The 16,917-nt window shown below is 49.2% G+C and overlaps 1 protein-coding gene across 14 annotated transcripts in view; it reads right to left on the bottom strand.

The window, feature by feature from the left end:
• Positions 1-1,603: 1,603 nt before the first annotated feature.
• The window catches only part of PPFIBP2 (PPFIA binding protein 2), a 144,948-nt gene continuing 129,634 nt past the window's right edge, over positions 1,604-16,917 (bottom strand). For 11 of the 14 annotated variants that reach the window (XM_045038896.1, XM_006937067.5, XM_045038898.1 and 8 more), the window contains 10 exons: positions 16,785-16,913; positions 10,380-10,530; positions 10,005-10,116; positions 9,674-9,762; positions 9,244-9,366; positions 7,963-8,088; positions 7,113-7,301; positions 5,609-5,785; positions 3,331-3,396; positions 1,604-2,066 (listed from right to left, as the gene is read on the bottom strand). In XM_045038896.1, the coding sequence (XP_044894831.1) occupies positions 1,995-2,066; positions 3,331-3,396; positions 5,609-5,785; positions 7,113-7,301; positions 7,963-8,088; positions 9,244-9,366; positions 9,674-9,762; positions 10,005-10,116; positions 10,380-10,530; positions 16,785-16,913 (1,234 nt within the window). In that variant the 3' untranslated portion in view covers positions 1,604-1,994. Of the gene's footprint in view, positions 2,067-3,330; positions 3,397-5,048; positions 5,786-7,112; positions 7,302-7,962; positions 8,089-9,243; positions 9,367-9,673; positions 9,763-10,004; positions 10,117-10,379; positions 10,531-16,784; positions 16,914-16,917 lie in introns of those variants that run through there. The other 3 variants (XM_045038900.1, XM_045038894.1, XM_045038895.1) reach the window with 1 other exon arrangement.

Here is a 16,917-nt window from a genome sequence, read left to right as displayed (position 1 = left end):
GGCAGTTTTGCCCCCTCCCCCCCCAGAACATTTGGCAAAGTCTGGAGACATTTTCGGTTGTCACAACCAGAGGTGGCATGCTGTTGCCAGACAGGGGTAGAGGATGCCGCGAAACCTCCTACAACACACAAACCAGCCCCCATCACGACAAATTATTCAGCCCTAAGTGACAGCAGCGCAGAGGTTGAGAAACTGTTCTCTGGTTTTAGCAACTTTGGGCACTTCCTGGGATGTGATGGCATGTTCCATGTCCATCTGCCTGGAATGCCTTTCCCCTCTGGCACCCTTGGGGAACCTGATTCATCTCTGAAATCCAAGTCGTTTTCAGTCCCCTCCCCCAGCTCTCCATTAAAAAGGACACCTTGTTCTTTCAGGCTGTAGAGACTTCTACTGGAGCCTCTGTAACTTTCAGCACATGCCTGTTTGAAACAGATGTACACCCCCCACTAGACCATCAGCACCCTCAGACAAGGACCTTGACATTCATGCCTGTCTGTATCTGTAGCCCTTCTTAGCCTGGCATGGAACATGCTTAACCCGCACATATGAAGGGGTGGGTGGATGGGGAATGTGGCAGCATGGAGCCCCTAAGCAGTCTAAGGACCAGCATTGGCTCTTATTCCGGTCTGTACAGGAGCCCACGCATGGCAGGTTGCTTGGTGAGTTTGTGCTGAGAGGCTATGGAAAGGAAGACACAGTACTTCAGGGTGAGCCAGGAAGGGCTCGGGCTCAAGGGCAGACTACACAGTGGGACACAGGGACCTCTAACCAACACATCAGTGAAGGTTTCCTGAAAGAAGTGGTGTCATGCTGGGTCTTGTGAAGGGGACCACGGGGGAAAAGTAGGTCCCACGGTGGGGGAAACGCAGAGACACAGGCTACAGAGTGGCTTCTGAATGGCCTTGGGTGCTAGCAAAGGCTTTTGAACTCTACTCTGGCTTCTGGAACTGAGGCGTTCTTAGCGTAAAGGTAACAGGATCAAAACAGTGCTTTGGGAAGGCCACTCTGGGGTAAGGTAGAGAACCTTTGGAGGGACCAATTGGGAAGGTGATGGACCAAGGAGGAGACCAGCTTTGGAAATCAGAGGAGAGAGGAGGCCCAAGCCACCACAGGGAGGAAGAGGATGGGGCTCTGCCAAATGGGGAGACCGTTTGGGTGGGACAGTATGGCTGGGGCACGTGGGGTGAGGTAGGAGACACCCCAGGGGAACAGGCTGCTCTGGGAAGATGGCGAGTGGCGGTGGAACCGTTGGTTTGGGGTAAGCAAGCACTGTCCACTGGGGGGAGCCATTTGATCAGACAACCGCACTTTGGAGCCTGGCCTGCCTGTCAGCTAGGGTGAGCTTGAGTGCCTGCACATGTTAGAGCGGCCTCTGCTCTGGAGGAGGCCCAGCACTGACAACCTCTGTTGCAGAGGAGGGTAGGATGAGGGCAGTTGGGGCAGTGGGAAGAGAGGCCCATCGCTCCTTCCCTGCAGTCACCCTGAACACCAACGCCCTGGCCAGGTTCCTGTGGATGAAGTACTCCCTGTGTGTGGAAGCAGCCCAGGAGGGGCCCCCTTTCATTCCAGCCACTCCAGTACAGCCAGAACATTGTCTTCAGGATTTTCTTAACAGCAGAGCTTTTATGGACTCATTGCCCTTTCCCTTTGGTGTTAAGAACCTCCCAACTGTCTCAGGGAAGAGCGTGAGCCACTGAATCGAGTCTGTGCTGATGTCTCACTGCCCTCCCCACAGAAGTGGGGTGCAGTCCACGTATAAAAGTACAAAAGGTATTAAAGCTGTGGTGAAGAGCACAGTACAGTTGAAAACACGGGGCCCCCTGGGCCCACCCCCTGACATCTGTTCACCACTCTGCTCGCTCCTGTCAGCACCCACGTTCCAAGATGTCCTGCCAGCCCGTCTGGACTCTGCGGGTGGCTGTGCCAGCCCCCCCTTGAAGCAGAGACTTGGGGCCCCCACACGTGCCTCTCTGGCCTCTTGGCCATGAAGAAAGTCATCTCCAGTCCTCAGGGTTGGGAGCCGCCAGGCGAGAGTCGTTCAGCAGCTGGTCCTGGCTCAGCATAGTCTGAAAGGACACGGGCCCAAGGGGTAGTTGAACAGGGTTTTGGTCAGGGCTGCCCTGTGGCAGCTACATGGGAAGCAGTGGGACACATTGGTGTGGTCCCATCTGACACCAGCACCCTCTAAGTTCATGAGATCCAGGACCCCCACATATTGAATCAGAACAGACAGCACTATCAAGAATATGCGTTGCTCATACCTTAGAGGTAAAATTGCTATTTCAAGACCACCAAAGGCCTACTAGTGGTAATGAGGGCAAGGTTGGGTGCATTCATTTCAGCGTATGAGCCAAAAAAAAAAAAAAAAGTTAAATAAAAATGGTCCCATTTGGATTCAGGGAGATCACCCTGCCTCCCCCTCTACTTCAGTCTTGCCCTTGGATACAGCCTTCTTAATGTGCCTCGATAGATAAGTGAAGGACAGTGACAGGAGCCTCAACATGGACAGATGATACACTAGTGGGCTCAGTGATGGGACCATCCAGGGACTAATGGGCAGTTGAAGGCACAGGGCCTCAAAAATGTGAATCTTCGCTGTGGATGGTCTTTTACTGCCAGCTCTAGCCTGCCTACAAAGAGGATATTATGAGCTCTGCTTTACAGATAACTAAGCTGGGGTGTGGAGAGAGAATGCCTTGCCTGAGGTTCCAGAGTTAGTAGGAGGCAAAGCAGGGCCCTGAACCAGATTGGCCTCACTCCAAAGTGGCTCGCTCCTCCCCAACACCATGCTGCCTCCCTGTGATACAGCTTGTGCTCATGAGGCACATCAGGACATGTCCACATGCCCATGATATCCACAAAGTCAGAAGCCTGACAGGAAATACATGTGTCGAGGGTGGAGAGGGCAGAACAGTGTCCAGCAGGTCTGAGATGCGGCCCGGGCACCAGGCTGATAGGCAGGTGACCCAGAACTGCCGAGCACTGTGGTTTCCTCACCAGCCCTGAGCCTGGGAAGACGACTGAGACCCGGCACACTTCAGCTGGTTTCAGCTCAGGGCCCAGGACCTGTCTCAGTGCCCCTAGCAACTCAAGGCCCAGCTCAAGGCCCAGCAGCAGGCCCATGGAGAAGCTTCTGGGCTGCTTTCTACCACAGAGCTGGCTCCAGCTCAGGCCACCATGCCTAGCACCACCCTGCGGATTCCTGGCAGAGGCACTGATGACACAGGTTCAGGGTGGGGTGGGGGTCTCAGGCCTTGTGCACCACTGTACCAAACTCACGGGGCCACCCCGGCACCTGTCCTGCTGTGGAGAGAGGGGTCAGAATCCTACCGTGAGACGGTGAATGTCTTGGGAGAGGAGCCCTATCTGCGTCACAGTGCCTTCCGAAGGCGCCATCTGTAAAACGGGCGGCAGCCTGGTCAACACACGTGGACTCAGCTTGTGATTCACAGAGATGGCATGCAAGTCCTGTCCTGGGGGAGTGGGCGAGGAGGGGGCCAGGCCTGAGGAGTGGCAGGTGGGCAGAGCACATGCTGTTTCTGTCCCTGGGAAGGGCAGGGCTTCTGGTCTCCCACACAGCCGTGCGCACACACTCCTTTGGGCCACGCCAGCACCGGCACTGGGGGCACACGGGAAGAGGGCACAGATGGCCTGTGAGAAGCAGCCCTTCCCTTCCGCACACGCTCAGTGCTCCAGCTAGCTCCAGGAGCAGGGAGCGGCAGGGATGAAGGCCTCGGGATGCCGAATACAACCACAATTTCCGGTGCCAATAGGACCCTGGACAGGTACAGGTGGGCACCTTCAGGGAGCTGCTCATAGACCTTCCTCACTACCAGGGGCCTCCCTCGACCCCTCCTCCTCAGGTAATGCTGGTCTGCTCCTTCCTTAAGCCTAGTTAGACACCGTAGATCTAGAAGCATCCTCTGAGGGATTTAAGTACAACCCTTCATTTTCTAGGTGGGAAAATTGAGGCCCACAAAGGGATACAGGCCTTGCCTGAGGCTGCACAGAGATCTAATGATCTAATTCTATGTGGGGTTTGCAAACAGGCACATGCAGAGATTCTCTCACCAGAAGACTACAGGAAAAAAGGACCCAAGCCTGCCCTGGGGCTCTATGACAGCAAGGTCCAAGTACCCGTCCTAAGGAGCACCTGTCATTTAGTGTCCTGGGTACTGGGATCAAGCACCAGCCATGCCAGCTGGAGAGTTTGTCCAGTTCTCACTGGTTGACTTCAGTGAGGGGGGCGGGGGGACGGCGGCATGTGGTCATCAGCCATCCCTGGGGCTGCTGGTAGTTTCAGAAGCAAATCTTGGCATTGTCTCCATCTGGGACAGAAGCAGAGTGCCCTCAGTGGGGCCATCAAGTCCTGCCCCTGCCGCCAGACAGTTACGATGCCACTGTTATTCTGCAGACGAGGTCCAGGGGACCCGGCAGGGCCAAAACCTGCCCCAGGGCAAACTGGAATCTCATGAGCAGGAATCCAGACTGGCAAGATGTGTCTTTCCCTCAGTCCCCATCCAGACAAGGCCCATCTGGAAGAGCCATTATCAGTTAGCCAGACTCTAAATCAGGAGGACAGGGCTGTTCCATTTCTGCCAACAGACAGACCAACCCCCACGCTGGTTATGGGCCCAGCCAGGCCAATAACAGAGAAGCTGACAAACCACACAAAAGAAAAGAGGCTGTTATCAGCGAGGCCACTTTCTTGTCTCCCCCCACTCCCCCCAGGTGGCTCATGCCTCTGAAACAGAAACCAACTTTGGGGTCTGCATGACAGATGTGACCTACAGTCAGCACAAGGCTTTCCATGGCTTCATAGAGGGAGGTGGGTGGAGCCTGAAGTGAAGAGGCCACGGACCCCTCTGAAGAATACGGGGTCCCTCCTTGCTCCAGCCCCCTTGTCCATGACACTTGGCAAAGGCCGAGTGCACCTGGCCAAGGACTGGCACGGTGCCACCAGCTCTCAGGCCATGCCGTACACAGCACTCCCTCTCCAGCTGTGCCCAGCTCTGATCCCCCAGTGAGGTTAGAGCTACACGGCCCTGTTTGCTTTCTACATAAATATTGTTTTTATTACCAGAAAGAAGCGACCACCTCTGTATTAAGGCACAACACAGTTACACCACCACTGTGGCAGAAATCCCTGCCGCTGTCCCTTGGATCTCAGCCAAGACTCTGTGGCCACAGGCCTAAGGCACTTGAGATCGCCCCTCAACTGGAAGCACAGTGGAGGGCCAGAGAGCCAAGCCTCTGGGTATCATCCGTGACCTCTGGACCAGTGTCCAAGTTCGTGTGTTTCCACCGGTGCTGAACATGGCCATTAAGAATTACAAAAATATACAAGCATCTTTGTGTCTTTCCTCCCGAGTCCACCTCTGGCAACAGTCCCCAAAGCCTGGCCCCTTAGCAAAAGTGCAACTCCCTGGCCACCCTCAGAGTTCAAAGACACTGGCCTGGGGTACACAACAGCTGGAATGTTCTCTGCGAGGCATGCACAGGTGCAGGGGGTGAGGTGCAGTTATATGGTGACACACACAGTGTTACTGTGAAGTTCTCGGGTGCACAGAGAAGACAGGTAACAAGGCCATCAGCTAATCTGTCCCACCTGGTCCAGCCCATCCAGTTCAGGGGCATCAAGGGGGCTGAGGGCCCGGTAGCCACTGTAGACCCTGTGACTGTCACCAGCACTGTCGCTGGGCTCCATTGGGCAAATGTAGTCTGTCGATTCATCGAATTTCTTTTTTCTTATGTTTCCAAAATGTGAAAATCCCAGTTTCCTTGGCTAAAACACAACAAATGCGAGATTATCAAGTCAGTGTGCAGACAGGACTCACAATATGGTTAAGAGCTGGCCCATGAGGAAAGGAATGAGGCAAACTACTTCTAGGAAAATTCTCAACAAAATAGAGCTCCCGGCTAGGGACAGGCAACAGATAAATAATCTCGAACGAGGAAGGAGAATCTTGCTCCTTCAAGACTGTGTGCGACAAACCCAGGTCCTGCTGTCCCATGAGTGACATTCTACTTCCCTCCCAGGGGTGGGGAGGCGCCTAGGAGCTTCTAGAGGGTGCTGAGGTGGAGGACCCGTCTCACACAGCTGCTACATCAGCTGCTCGCAGCGCCCCCTGCCCTGGGGAGGCCATGCTGGAGAGCCCCAGTGGCCCTTCCTGCTTGCTCTAGCTTCACCCAGCGCTACTTCTGCTGGTATCCCCCAGACACACTTCTGGTCCTGCTCCCTTGGGGAAGGAGGTCTGTGCATGACTTGTAGCTAAACCTAGGCATCACTGTGCTGCTGGGGACAGGGCCAGCCAGGCCTCCAGAGATTCTGTCTGTGGGTCTGCAGTCTAAGAAGGACACGGTCTGAGGACAGTGCGGCTCAGGCAGTTTCTAACGGGCTTTGTGAGATTCAGAGACCCCCAGTGAGTGGTGCTGGTGCCTGTATAATCTCCGGCCCCCTCGACCGCTGTGTGTTGGCCACCTCCACAGCACAGGCAATCATGGCCAGTTGTGAACAGGAGCGCTCCCTGTGTTGGCAGGACAGCTGTTCTTCTTTTTTAATGTTTTTATTTATTTGGTGGCGGGGAGGGGAAGAGAGGGAAGGGGACAGAGGATCTGAAGCAGGCTCTGTGCTGACAGCAGAGAGCCCGATACGGGGCTCAAACCCATGAACTGTCAGATCATGACCCGAGCCGAAGTCAGATGCTTAACTGACGGAGCCATCCAGGTGCCCCAGGACAGTTCTCAGACCCCATGGCACACAGATGAGCCTGACTGAAGGGAACTCAGAATCATGAACTCATCTACTTGCAAGATGAGTCAAGGTGGCATTGGGGTAGAGGACAAGTGCCAGCTGCTTGAGAAGAGATGCTTCCTGGACATGGTGTCTGTGCAAAGAAAACTGTACTCTCTTCCTTGGACCCGGGTATGGCAGGGAACTGGCCTAACAAACACGGACAAGGACACCGAGCTCTCGGGGCAGGACCCGAGAGAGCCTCCTTGTCCAGACGGCACACGCTGGTCTGGCTCCAGGCACTGGGCCAAACTCAGTACAACATGGGTGCTAGAAGGCGGGCCCCTGTGACCACCCCAGAGAGGGTCTGGCAACTCACCCGGACTTTGGCTGTGGTGGTCAGTGGTGTGTAAGCCGGGGAGGCCATTTTCTCTCGCTTTTCCTGTTCAGCCTCAGGACCAATCAGGGCATTGAATTTGGTGGTTAGGTGACGTCTGAGGAGCGTCTTCTGTGGTGGAATATTGAGAAGCATAGCCAGGGTGTCCCCAGTGAAGCGGGGCTCCAGGATCTAAGAAGAAAGCACAGACAGAGCCACGCAGTGATGACCACAGATGGCTCCAGGTGGTGACAGTGAGAAACAGGCCTCCGTGGGCCCAGGGGTGCCTCCAGAGCAAGGGCTGAAGCTTATCCACCTGTCCTGTATCCCACTCCCCTCTCTTTTCCTGGCACAGGGCCTGGCTACCACATTTGTTGACTGACAACCTCATTTTCACAGGCCAGCAGAGAGCTGTGACTCTTTGGATAAGATGGTCTCCCAGGGTCCACTCTGATGTCCGAACCATCCCTTCATTTCCCCACTGGCTTTACCACTTGACAGATCTGAGTGACCATCATGATCATCTCATGGCAAGCAGGAAGTTACATTTCGGTGGCCAGCCCCTCACTTCCCCAGCCACCGCATCACTCTAGGTACAGTCTGACATGCAACCCATTTGTCCTGGGAATCCTCTGGGTCTATTGCTATGGAAGTTCTTCCAGAAACCATCCTGTTTCCATGAGGTATGTTAATTCCCAGTTGCAAATTATCAAATATTTTGAGATTTCAATTGATGCAAGCAAGGGCTTCAGATGAACTACCAATATTTTTTACTAGGATGTATGTCTGGCCATTGAGAAAGAAGTTTCTGAATAGCCCAGTTTATGCCAAAGCAGGCTAAAGAGCCACTCACAATGAGGCCTCCATGGACACCACTCCCACGAAGATTGGGCGCATACTCCGCCAGGTCCACAGATCGCAACCACTCCATCACCCTGTGGTTAGACCACTGTACAACTTCTGAAGGAGAAAGGTTACTCTGTGAGAGGGAGAAGGAGAATGAAAAAGTTAGGTCTAATAGGTCCTACCTGTGGTCTTCTCTGGGGGCCAGCCCCTGCGAATAAGCCTGCCTCAGATGCCTGACCAGAAGGCAGCCCTCATGCCCAGAGACCCAGGCAGCCATCCCAGCCATCCGAGAGCCTTCCCAGTTTCCAAGTAGTAGAGCTGTCACAGAATCTTGCAAGCTCTTATACACTGAAATATCTGATGACCCAGAATCCTGAAACTCCCTAATCATCTGGTTAACACTGGGACCAGTAAATGAAGGCATGGAGTCATTCATTCAGTAATTCAACAAAACTTTAAAGAGGACTATCATTTACGAGCCAAGTGTTTTACAGACAAAAGATCTCCATGGCGTGGCCAAATGTTTTAGGGGAACACACATTAAGACGCTTATACCTAAGTGGCATCTTGGTCTTCAGAATGTCCAGCACCGTGCCTGACACACAGAAGGCATCCAAAACATATTTGTATCCGACAAAAATGAAATGGACGGTAGGGGAAGGAGTTTCTAATCCCTCAGGAAGCAGAGTTAATCTTACAGCAGGGTTATACTAGATCCTAGGAATATAGCAGACAGGGCCCAACAAGCGCTCTGAGGTACATAGAACATTACCAGGCACTTCTCCAGAATGAGGGTTGCTGTGTTTACCTACGTGACTTCTGCTCTAGCAAAACCTGCGCAGGGATCCCCTGTGCACCTGGACTGGAGGTCAGTTAATTTCATATCTGCAAGTAGGGGGATCTGTTCTGAAACGTCTGGTTCCTTTTCTCCTCCGTCTACTTTGACCCCATCTGTCTGTTTTGCTTTCCCCTCCTTCTCCTTTGCTCCACTTGCTCATCATCTTTGATCACTGCAATGGCTTTGAAAGACTTGCTGTTATCGCCTCTGGCCCTGAGCATGTGTCCCCACAAGAGCGGTGGGAGCTTGGAGGTCTAATGTCCGTTGTGGGACACAAAATGCAAGCAACGGGTGTTTGGGGCACCATGTGGCACTAGCAAAGGGAAGAATCCTAAGCGCCCTGGTCTGAAAGGCAGCCATGTTGCGCTGAGGTCATTCTTGTTTTCTCACACCCAATCGTGCACGTGTCCTGACTCAGGGTTACCGGGATAGGTACTGTCCTGCCCTTACCTCGTCAGCTGGCCGCCGGTGTAGGCAGTGGGGGTTGAACTTATTGACATGTAGCACATGAATGGCACACTTGATGCTGAGATGATGTAGTTGGCTCGTGACTTTTAAGAAGAGGAGATCATTCTGGAAGAGCAATGTTTTGGTTAATAAACCCGAGTTTCCAAAGTGACTAAGATCCTTCAGTTTCCTTCCCAGACCACACACAGACAAGTCTACCACATCTCCGGAAGGGGCATGTGGACACAGCAGCTTTTCGTAGCATGGTGTTCATACTCTGCTACTTCCGACCTCTTCTGTGATGAACAATACTATTTAAAGACCCTAAGAATATGAGGGAGGAGGTGGAATCAGGTTTAAAATAACTGCTGTGGGGATACCTGCGCTGAGTGCTTGCAGGGACAACTGAAACACTGAAAGGGAAAATCCTCACCACAGTCAGATATTGTAGCATTCGCCCATCAACTCTGGATTCATGAAATTGATCTTTGTATTGGGGTAAGCCAATATCATCAAGCCAACCTACAGAAACCAGAAGAAATGGGTGTGTTAGGGCTCCTAAGAATGGGAGACTATACATGCAAATAAATAAATAAAAAGCAACAAATCATCATCTTGAAGTGCAGCTGTATTCCCCATAAGGTTTAGTAATCTACGTGCCTTTCCCAAGTAGACTGCAGTCTGTGAGCCACATACTCCCAGGGAAATGCTTTTTTACCCTTAGGAGCTGCTGGAAACATATTACATATACTGCCTGTCCTTACGTGTCACCCAGATGTGGTCGAGCAGCGCGGACTTCTCCTCCTGCTTGGTGTTGATGGCTTTCACTGCTAAAACCAGCTTCTTCCGGTGCAGAGGTTGCTTAATTCCTAACTCCTGAAATTGAAAGATGAAGACAGATATGAAATTCCAGCTGGCAGTTTGACCCTCAGAGGGCGTCATGGAAGTCCACCTGGGGACCCCTGCACAGTGCAGGGGATCAACCTACAGTGACAGAGGAAATCTCAGCCTCTTCCACCCACCCTCGTGTGTGTGTGTGTGTGTGTGTAAGGGCAGGGGATAGAGAAGTGGGGGCCTCACCTCCCCAGACATTGGTTTGAGGAGAAATGGGAACCTCCTTCCCAGGGCTCAGCCCTTACCTTTTCCATGTCCTGAGGGGTAGCTGACAGTAAAGTGTGGCCAGAAGTCACCCACTGCCTGGCAAAGATCACGTACTGACCCAGGCCGAAGTCCTCCAGCCACGCACACACACGCTCTGTGCTCCACTGGGCAAAGGGGGCACCGGCGTCACTGGGAAGCAGGAAGACAACATGTCCCTGTTAGTGGGAGAGCCGGAGGCTGCATCTGAACACAATGGAGCCACATAAAAAAGGGAACTAGGTTTTAAACCATCCCAACATGGGGTCTAGTTGTACAAAATTCCACTATAATTCTCATTTGCGGTAGACTCTAGAGTTTCCTTTGATAACACCTGGTCTGAATTTCGAATCTGCAGTGACTGTCAGCAGGGGCCAGTTCTGCGATCCCTGGGAGGCTGTGTTTACACGCCATCCGTCCACTTACTGTGCACCGTGTGCCACAAGCCCAGAGTCACGCTCCATTTGGAGGATGATCTACAACCAATCATGTTATTGACAAGATTTTTGTGCATCAACAGTGTTTTTAGGGAAATGTATAGAAAACTAGGAGAAGGGGGTCAGTCAGTTCTCTAACATTAAAAAAAAAAAAACATTAAAAACAACTTCTAAACAACTAATCCTTTCTTAATGAAACACTAGGGACATTCACATTAAAGTCAATAAAAATAATGTTTTTAGGGGCGCCTGGGTGGCGCAGTCGGTTAAGCGTCCTACTTCAGCCAGGTCACGATCTCGCGGTCCGTGAGTTCGAGCCCCGTGTCGGGCTCTGGGCTGATGGCTCAGAGCCTGGAGCCTGTTTCTGATTCTGTGTCTCCCTCTCTCTCTGCCCCTCCCCCGTTCATGCTCTGTCTCTCTCTGTCCCAAAAATAAATAAACGTTGAAAACTTATATAAAAAAAAAAAAAAAAGAAAAATAATGTTTTTAATCAGGACTAATCACACTGGTCTGAGAGTGCAGCCAGTTCAGGAAGAGAGAGAAAGGAGGATACAAAGTAGAAGGAAAAGCAAGCCACTCTTCTCAGATGAGGTAACTGCCTACCTGGAAAATCTAAGAGAACTCAGTAAGGTGGCTACTTATAAGACACATACATAGTATTTATGGGACTTACAAAATCCATAGCACAGATACTAACATTTCTCTTAAGGTAATTTAAAAGTCCCACTTATAGCAACCAGAATGCTAAAATGTCCAGGAGTTGCTTTTACAAGCAATGTGTATGTGTTGTGTGCTGGTGGGGGGCGGGGGGGCGGGGGGGGGGGGGCAGTGCAGGGAGAGGTGGCGACTGTAACACTCAACTGAGCAGCATCGAGTCATGAATAAATGAAGAGCTAGCTCGTGTTCCTAGACAGGATGACTGGGTATTACAAAGCCATCAGTTCTTAAAGACATTAATTTTTCATTTAAAGTGTGACTATAATGGTACACTCAAAACCTCAATGGAGTCTGGGGCGAGGGAGGTTGACAAAGCGACTCTTATGTTCATTGGGAAAAAACGAAGCAGGATTTATGGAATGTAGAAAACCGGAGAGCCTGTAAGGTTCCTTCCAGAAAAGTACCCCCAACACACTGGTTAAAAAAAAAAAAAAAAAAAAAAAAAAAAAATATATATATATATATATATATATATATATATGAATGCCTGGCTGAGTTATTCTTAAAGTGAAAGAGTTAGAAGACCAGAATGGCAAGAAAATGTGATTCTAGGTGCCTTGGGGTAAATGCCAGACAACTGGGAGTCTGGAACCTGGATTGTAATGGGACACGAGTAGGTATAGATCCAGGTTTTGTGAGACCTAGAACTTACAAAATTTGGGGGCCCTCTAAGAAAAGTACAAAATTTGAGTATGGAATTGGGGACCAATTCTCATTTAGGATGAGAAATCACAGAAAAATTATAAATTTAATGAAACTGAAAACCATTATGAAATCTAGACATATTTTTATTAATTCCTTTATGAGTTTGTTACCTTTGTCGATATATTCCATCCCATAAAAATCAAGAAATTTTCAGTTTTCCAGTGTGCTCATATGACTCACTTTATAGGAACAATAATCTAGGAAACTATTCACGGATTTTGTTTGGAATTTATCTTTTGCTTTCAACGAATTACCGCTTTTGGTATGATCTGGAATTTTGTTGTTGTTTATTGTTAATGTGAGAATACTTTCAATTTCAAATGTCCATTTTATCACTTTTATTTCACATTCTATTAGTTTTTTATTGCATTCCTTTTCTGGTTTCTGGAAATTGGTAAAAATGGGTATTCGATATACCAGAGGAATATTTCAGCTCTGAAGGAAAAATAAGTGTTTTTGAGATAATTTGAAAATCTCGGTCTTGTACACATGTTCAGAACCTTCTAAAAATCTGGTGCTTGTCTTCAGCAGAATTCCCATGTCCCTCTTTGTAAATAGTCTCCACCCTCCCACCCCTGGGTTGTTCTCACAGTAGCAGACCCTGATTCTTCTTCACCTTCTTCTCCCTTCCCAGCCCTGCCCCCACCCCAGGTTCTCTCAGTTCCGGGGTCGCCCAGGGCCTTAGCTGAACAAACTTTTAAGTCATTTAGAGAGGACAGAGAAGGTACCTTTCAGACACAGCCAAATCCCTTGCTTTACTGACATGTTCCAAAACATCTTTCCAAATCGCAGTTAAAACGATGTAACAAGTTACCAGATATGCCTTCCCGGTGAAAGAGGGAGAACATATGAAGTATAAGCTTCGTTAGTGCATTTCTGCCTAGACAGAACTTCTCTTTTCCCTAAGTGTCCAAGAGAACTGAATCCCTTGCCTGGGATTTTGCAGATCTAACAACTGGAAAAAGTTTTCACAGAATAGCTTCTGGTTTTATACATCTGAAATGTTTCTTTTCCACCACCCCATACTTCTGATACTGAGTGCCAAAGGACACATTTATACTGGGACTCAATCTCCAACTCTGCCTTTTTATATCAGAGTGCACGTTCATACTGGGACATGATCTCCAACTGTGCATCTTTGTATCAGAGTGCTGGGCAAACTGGCACATTGGGAAGTAGCAGTAATCCTGGAGCCATTTTTATATTGGACTGCTAGTCAACTAAACATGAAGTGAGTGCAAACCACATACGCACATCCCAACAAATCCAAACTAAATGGATACCCAAAACTCAACTTCCCCTTAGCCAGGTCCCCAAAATGCCCATGCTGCTCCAACGTCATTTGACAGAAGGCAATATGTAGACAATGGGAAGGTTGGAGTTGAGTTGGCAGTCCCAAACTGGACGTGTTAAAATACCTTAGGAAAATTTTGCGAAACCCATGGCAACACCAGCACATTGACTAGACTCTCTCTAGATACTGGAAGACACTCAGGTGCAAGTAAAGGACCTTGAAGCTAAGGCTTTCTCACATTCAGGATAAACCTGACACTGACCATGAATACAGGAGAAAGGCAATAAAATAGTCTGATTAGAAACCCTCATAAAGCTACAGTTTCAAAGGGCAGTAGACTCAGGAGACCAACTCAGAAAATCCCTGCACAAAGATGAGATCCAACCATGTGATGGAGTCTGCCTGACTTATACATTACACACTGCTGCTTTTTCTTGGAAAAATAAAATTACCTTTCACCACATACCAAAATAAATCCCTAAGAGAAGATGTGAACACAGTTTTTTGCTCAGTTAAGCATCTGACTTCAGCCCAGGTCATGATCTCGGTTCGTAGGTTGACAGCATGGAGCCTGCTTGGGATTTTTTCTCTCTCCCTCTCTCTCTCTCTCTGCCCTTCCTGACTTACCCTTTTTCTCTCTCACTCAAAATAAATAAATAAACTTGAAAAACAAATCGTCAAAAACATTTAACATGGAAGAAAGCACAAAGGAAAAGTTCATGAGCCTCAGTTTAAACATAAAAATTCCATATATCAAACTGTCAGAGAATAAAGTAAAATTCTGCGAGAAGCCTAAAAAATAATTTATCACAATGAGACATAGCTTAATATCTTAATAGAGAGAGAGCAGACAGAAATTTGTCAGACAGACACTAACAAAAATGGGCAAAAAAATGCAGACAGCTCAAGAAAAATGACAAACACATGCAAACGAAATTAACAATAAAAATGTAGTATTTTGTGGGTGTGACAGGCACCCTCTATAGCAGTGCCTCCTGGGATGCAAATCAGTAAAACCTGATACCAGAGGAAAAAAGACAATAAAATTCCTTCTTCTATAACCTCAGAGAGGAGTCCTATAAAGTGTCACTATCAAATATGATACTTAAAAAAGAAATATTTCATTAGGAAAAGAAAGAGATTGGGGCTGGAGACTTGCTGTAACAAAGTGTTTTTCCTACAGGGATATTGTTGGCGATATTTTATAAGGCTATACCGAGACATCTATAAATACCAGCGGACCTTAGCTTCTATCAAGTTTCTGCTTCCGAGTAATAAAGTTCTTTCTTTTCTACCGGCCAACACACGTTGTTACCACCAGCACTGGTAGCATAAATGCAGCAATCTCCTCAGGACGTCATTTTCTTTCCCTTCGTCATCACTGTTCCGGTTAACAAAGCACAAAGACATTCAAACAAAGCAGCTCTGTGGGTGGAAATGCCATTTTTCCTTCAGCAGAGAAAGTTCCTGACTTCGGTTACCCCATCCCAAAATGGTTGCCCAGAATGGCAAAATGGGCCCCCTAACTATGCAGTCCTGTGTTAAGAAAAAAGGGCCGAAGGGTCTTAGAAAATTTCTTCTACCCCTGCCAGTGATTTCCCTTCAAGAATCAACCCTAAAGAAGTTGCCAGATTTGGAGCCAAGGTTCATCATTCAACCTTACTGCAGATTGTTTTTTCATCTCTGAAGAATCAAAGATGTTGAAGTCTACATTTAAAAATTGCTAGTACCCTGGAATGCTCTTGGAACGTATAAGCTTTCTCTGGCTCACTTTTTAAGGGCTGTGAATTGGTCTCTGCCTTCTCAAACCATGTCCTTAGATTCTCCTGCCTTGGAAAGCTAGCATTTACTGAGCATTTACATTTGATTAGAAGGGTAAACACCAACACCCTGATCCTCAGAGAGCAGAAACAGAAGTCTACACACCCTCACACTTCTCTGCAAGGCACCTGGAGAAGACGTCTGAGGATGCCACCAAAGTGCGAGTGGATGTGGAAAGGCCCCGTGTGCACCTGCAAAGCCTATAGAAGCCTGAGGGTGGCAGGGTGGGGGGAGTGTGCATTGGTGGGTTCCCTTCCTTGGGGGTACAGGTCTGCCAACAACATGATGCTTTAGGGAAACGTTCTTTGCTCATCGTTGGGATCTAGGCTGTATTGTTTCTGAGAATTGATATCTGAGTTGTGCACATCTTACCACCTGCACTCGGCATTGGTGTGTGGCAATCTCAGAGGGATTAAATATGAGAGTTAATGCTACTTTTCACTGGTCAGATTTAAAATGGCACAATCCAGTCTTGAGGAAGGCCCCCAGAAGCCTGATCTTGGCCAAATAACTCAGACTTTAGGAGAACATTGCTGGAGACAATACACTGTAGAAATTGTCTGCTGGGAACAGAGGATATGGGAAGGGATTTTCCGAAAACACAGGAGTAAAGATTTGCCTGGGCAGATCTGAAGGGGGGCATGCTTTCTCAGAATAGGGTGACCTAAGGAAAGGGGGTAAAGCTAGTAACTGGAGGGTATCTACTAGGGCAGTCCAGGAAAAGTGTAACTTCTTTTAATGCTTTTTCATTTGGGCACGATGGAAGAGTCATGTGAAAGTTCCCATTTTGATTCCAGTGCCCCATCCCCTCTGCAACCCCCTTTAGCTAACACCCTTCAGCAAACTGCGGTGCTTTGTCTTAGGAGGGATAATGGACCAGCCAACACCCTCCTGTGGAGGTCTGTGTGGGAGGGGGACTGACCCAGAGAGGGGTGGAAGACAACGCCCTTTCTCAGATTTCCTAGAAAAAGTGGACCCATTGAATGGCAGACCACTGATGCTTGGGTTAGATGGGCAGTGGTGCATGTGATCCTCACAAGAACTTTAAGAAAATACTTCTTTTTACCTCTCACTTCACAAATGAGGAAAATGAGGCAGAGAGAGGTTATATAACCTGGTTGAAGGCTCACAGCTAGGAAGTGGTTGAGCACATTCCAACTCGGGTCTATAATTCCAGAATCTGTGCTCTCAATGGCTGCACCAGCGTGCAAGGCACAGAGCTGCTGAGGTCCTCAGGGATCCCGGAGAGCCCCCACCGGCCACCTTGGTTTGTAGGGAGCCTTTTGCCTTTACCTTAGTGTACCTGTAAAACATGAGCAATGTCTACTCGTGCCAAGTGGGAAAGGTTGAGAAGTTTTGCACTAGAAACTCCTGCCTTCCACCTCTGGAGCATTCAGCACCCCCTTCCCACTCCACCCTGGAGGGAGGTTTACCTTTTCTGGCCCTTGGAGTCTCTGGTCCTAGAAAGCCTTGGCCCTGCGGTTGCCCGGAGCCCACCGCGTCGAAACTCTGCCATCCCCGGAGCATCAGTGTTGAAATTTCCTGACTGAGTTCTTCGGATTCTAT

This window comes from Felis catus, chromosome D1 (genome assembly GCF_018350175.1).
Source record: "Felis catus isolate Fca126 chromosome D1, F.catus_Fca126_mat1.0, whole genome shotgun sequence".
NCBI lineage: Eukaryota > Metazoa > Chordata > Mammalia > Carnivora > Felidae > Felis > Felis catus.
The sequence above is the reverse complement of the archived record's forward strand: the minus strand, read 5'-3'. Positions and strand labels throughout refer to the sequence as shown.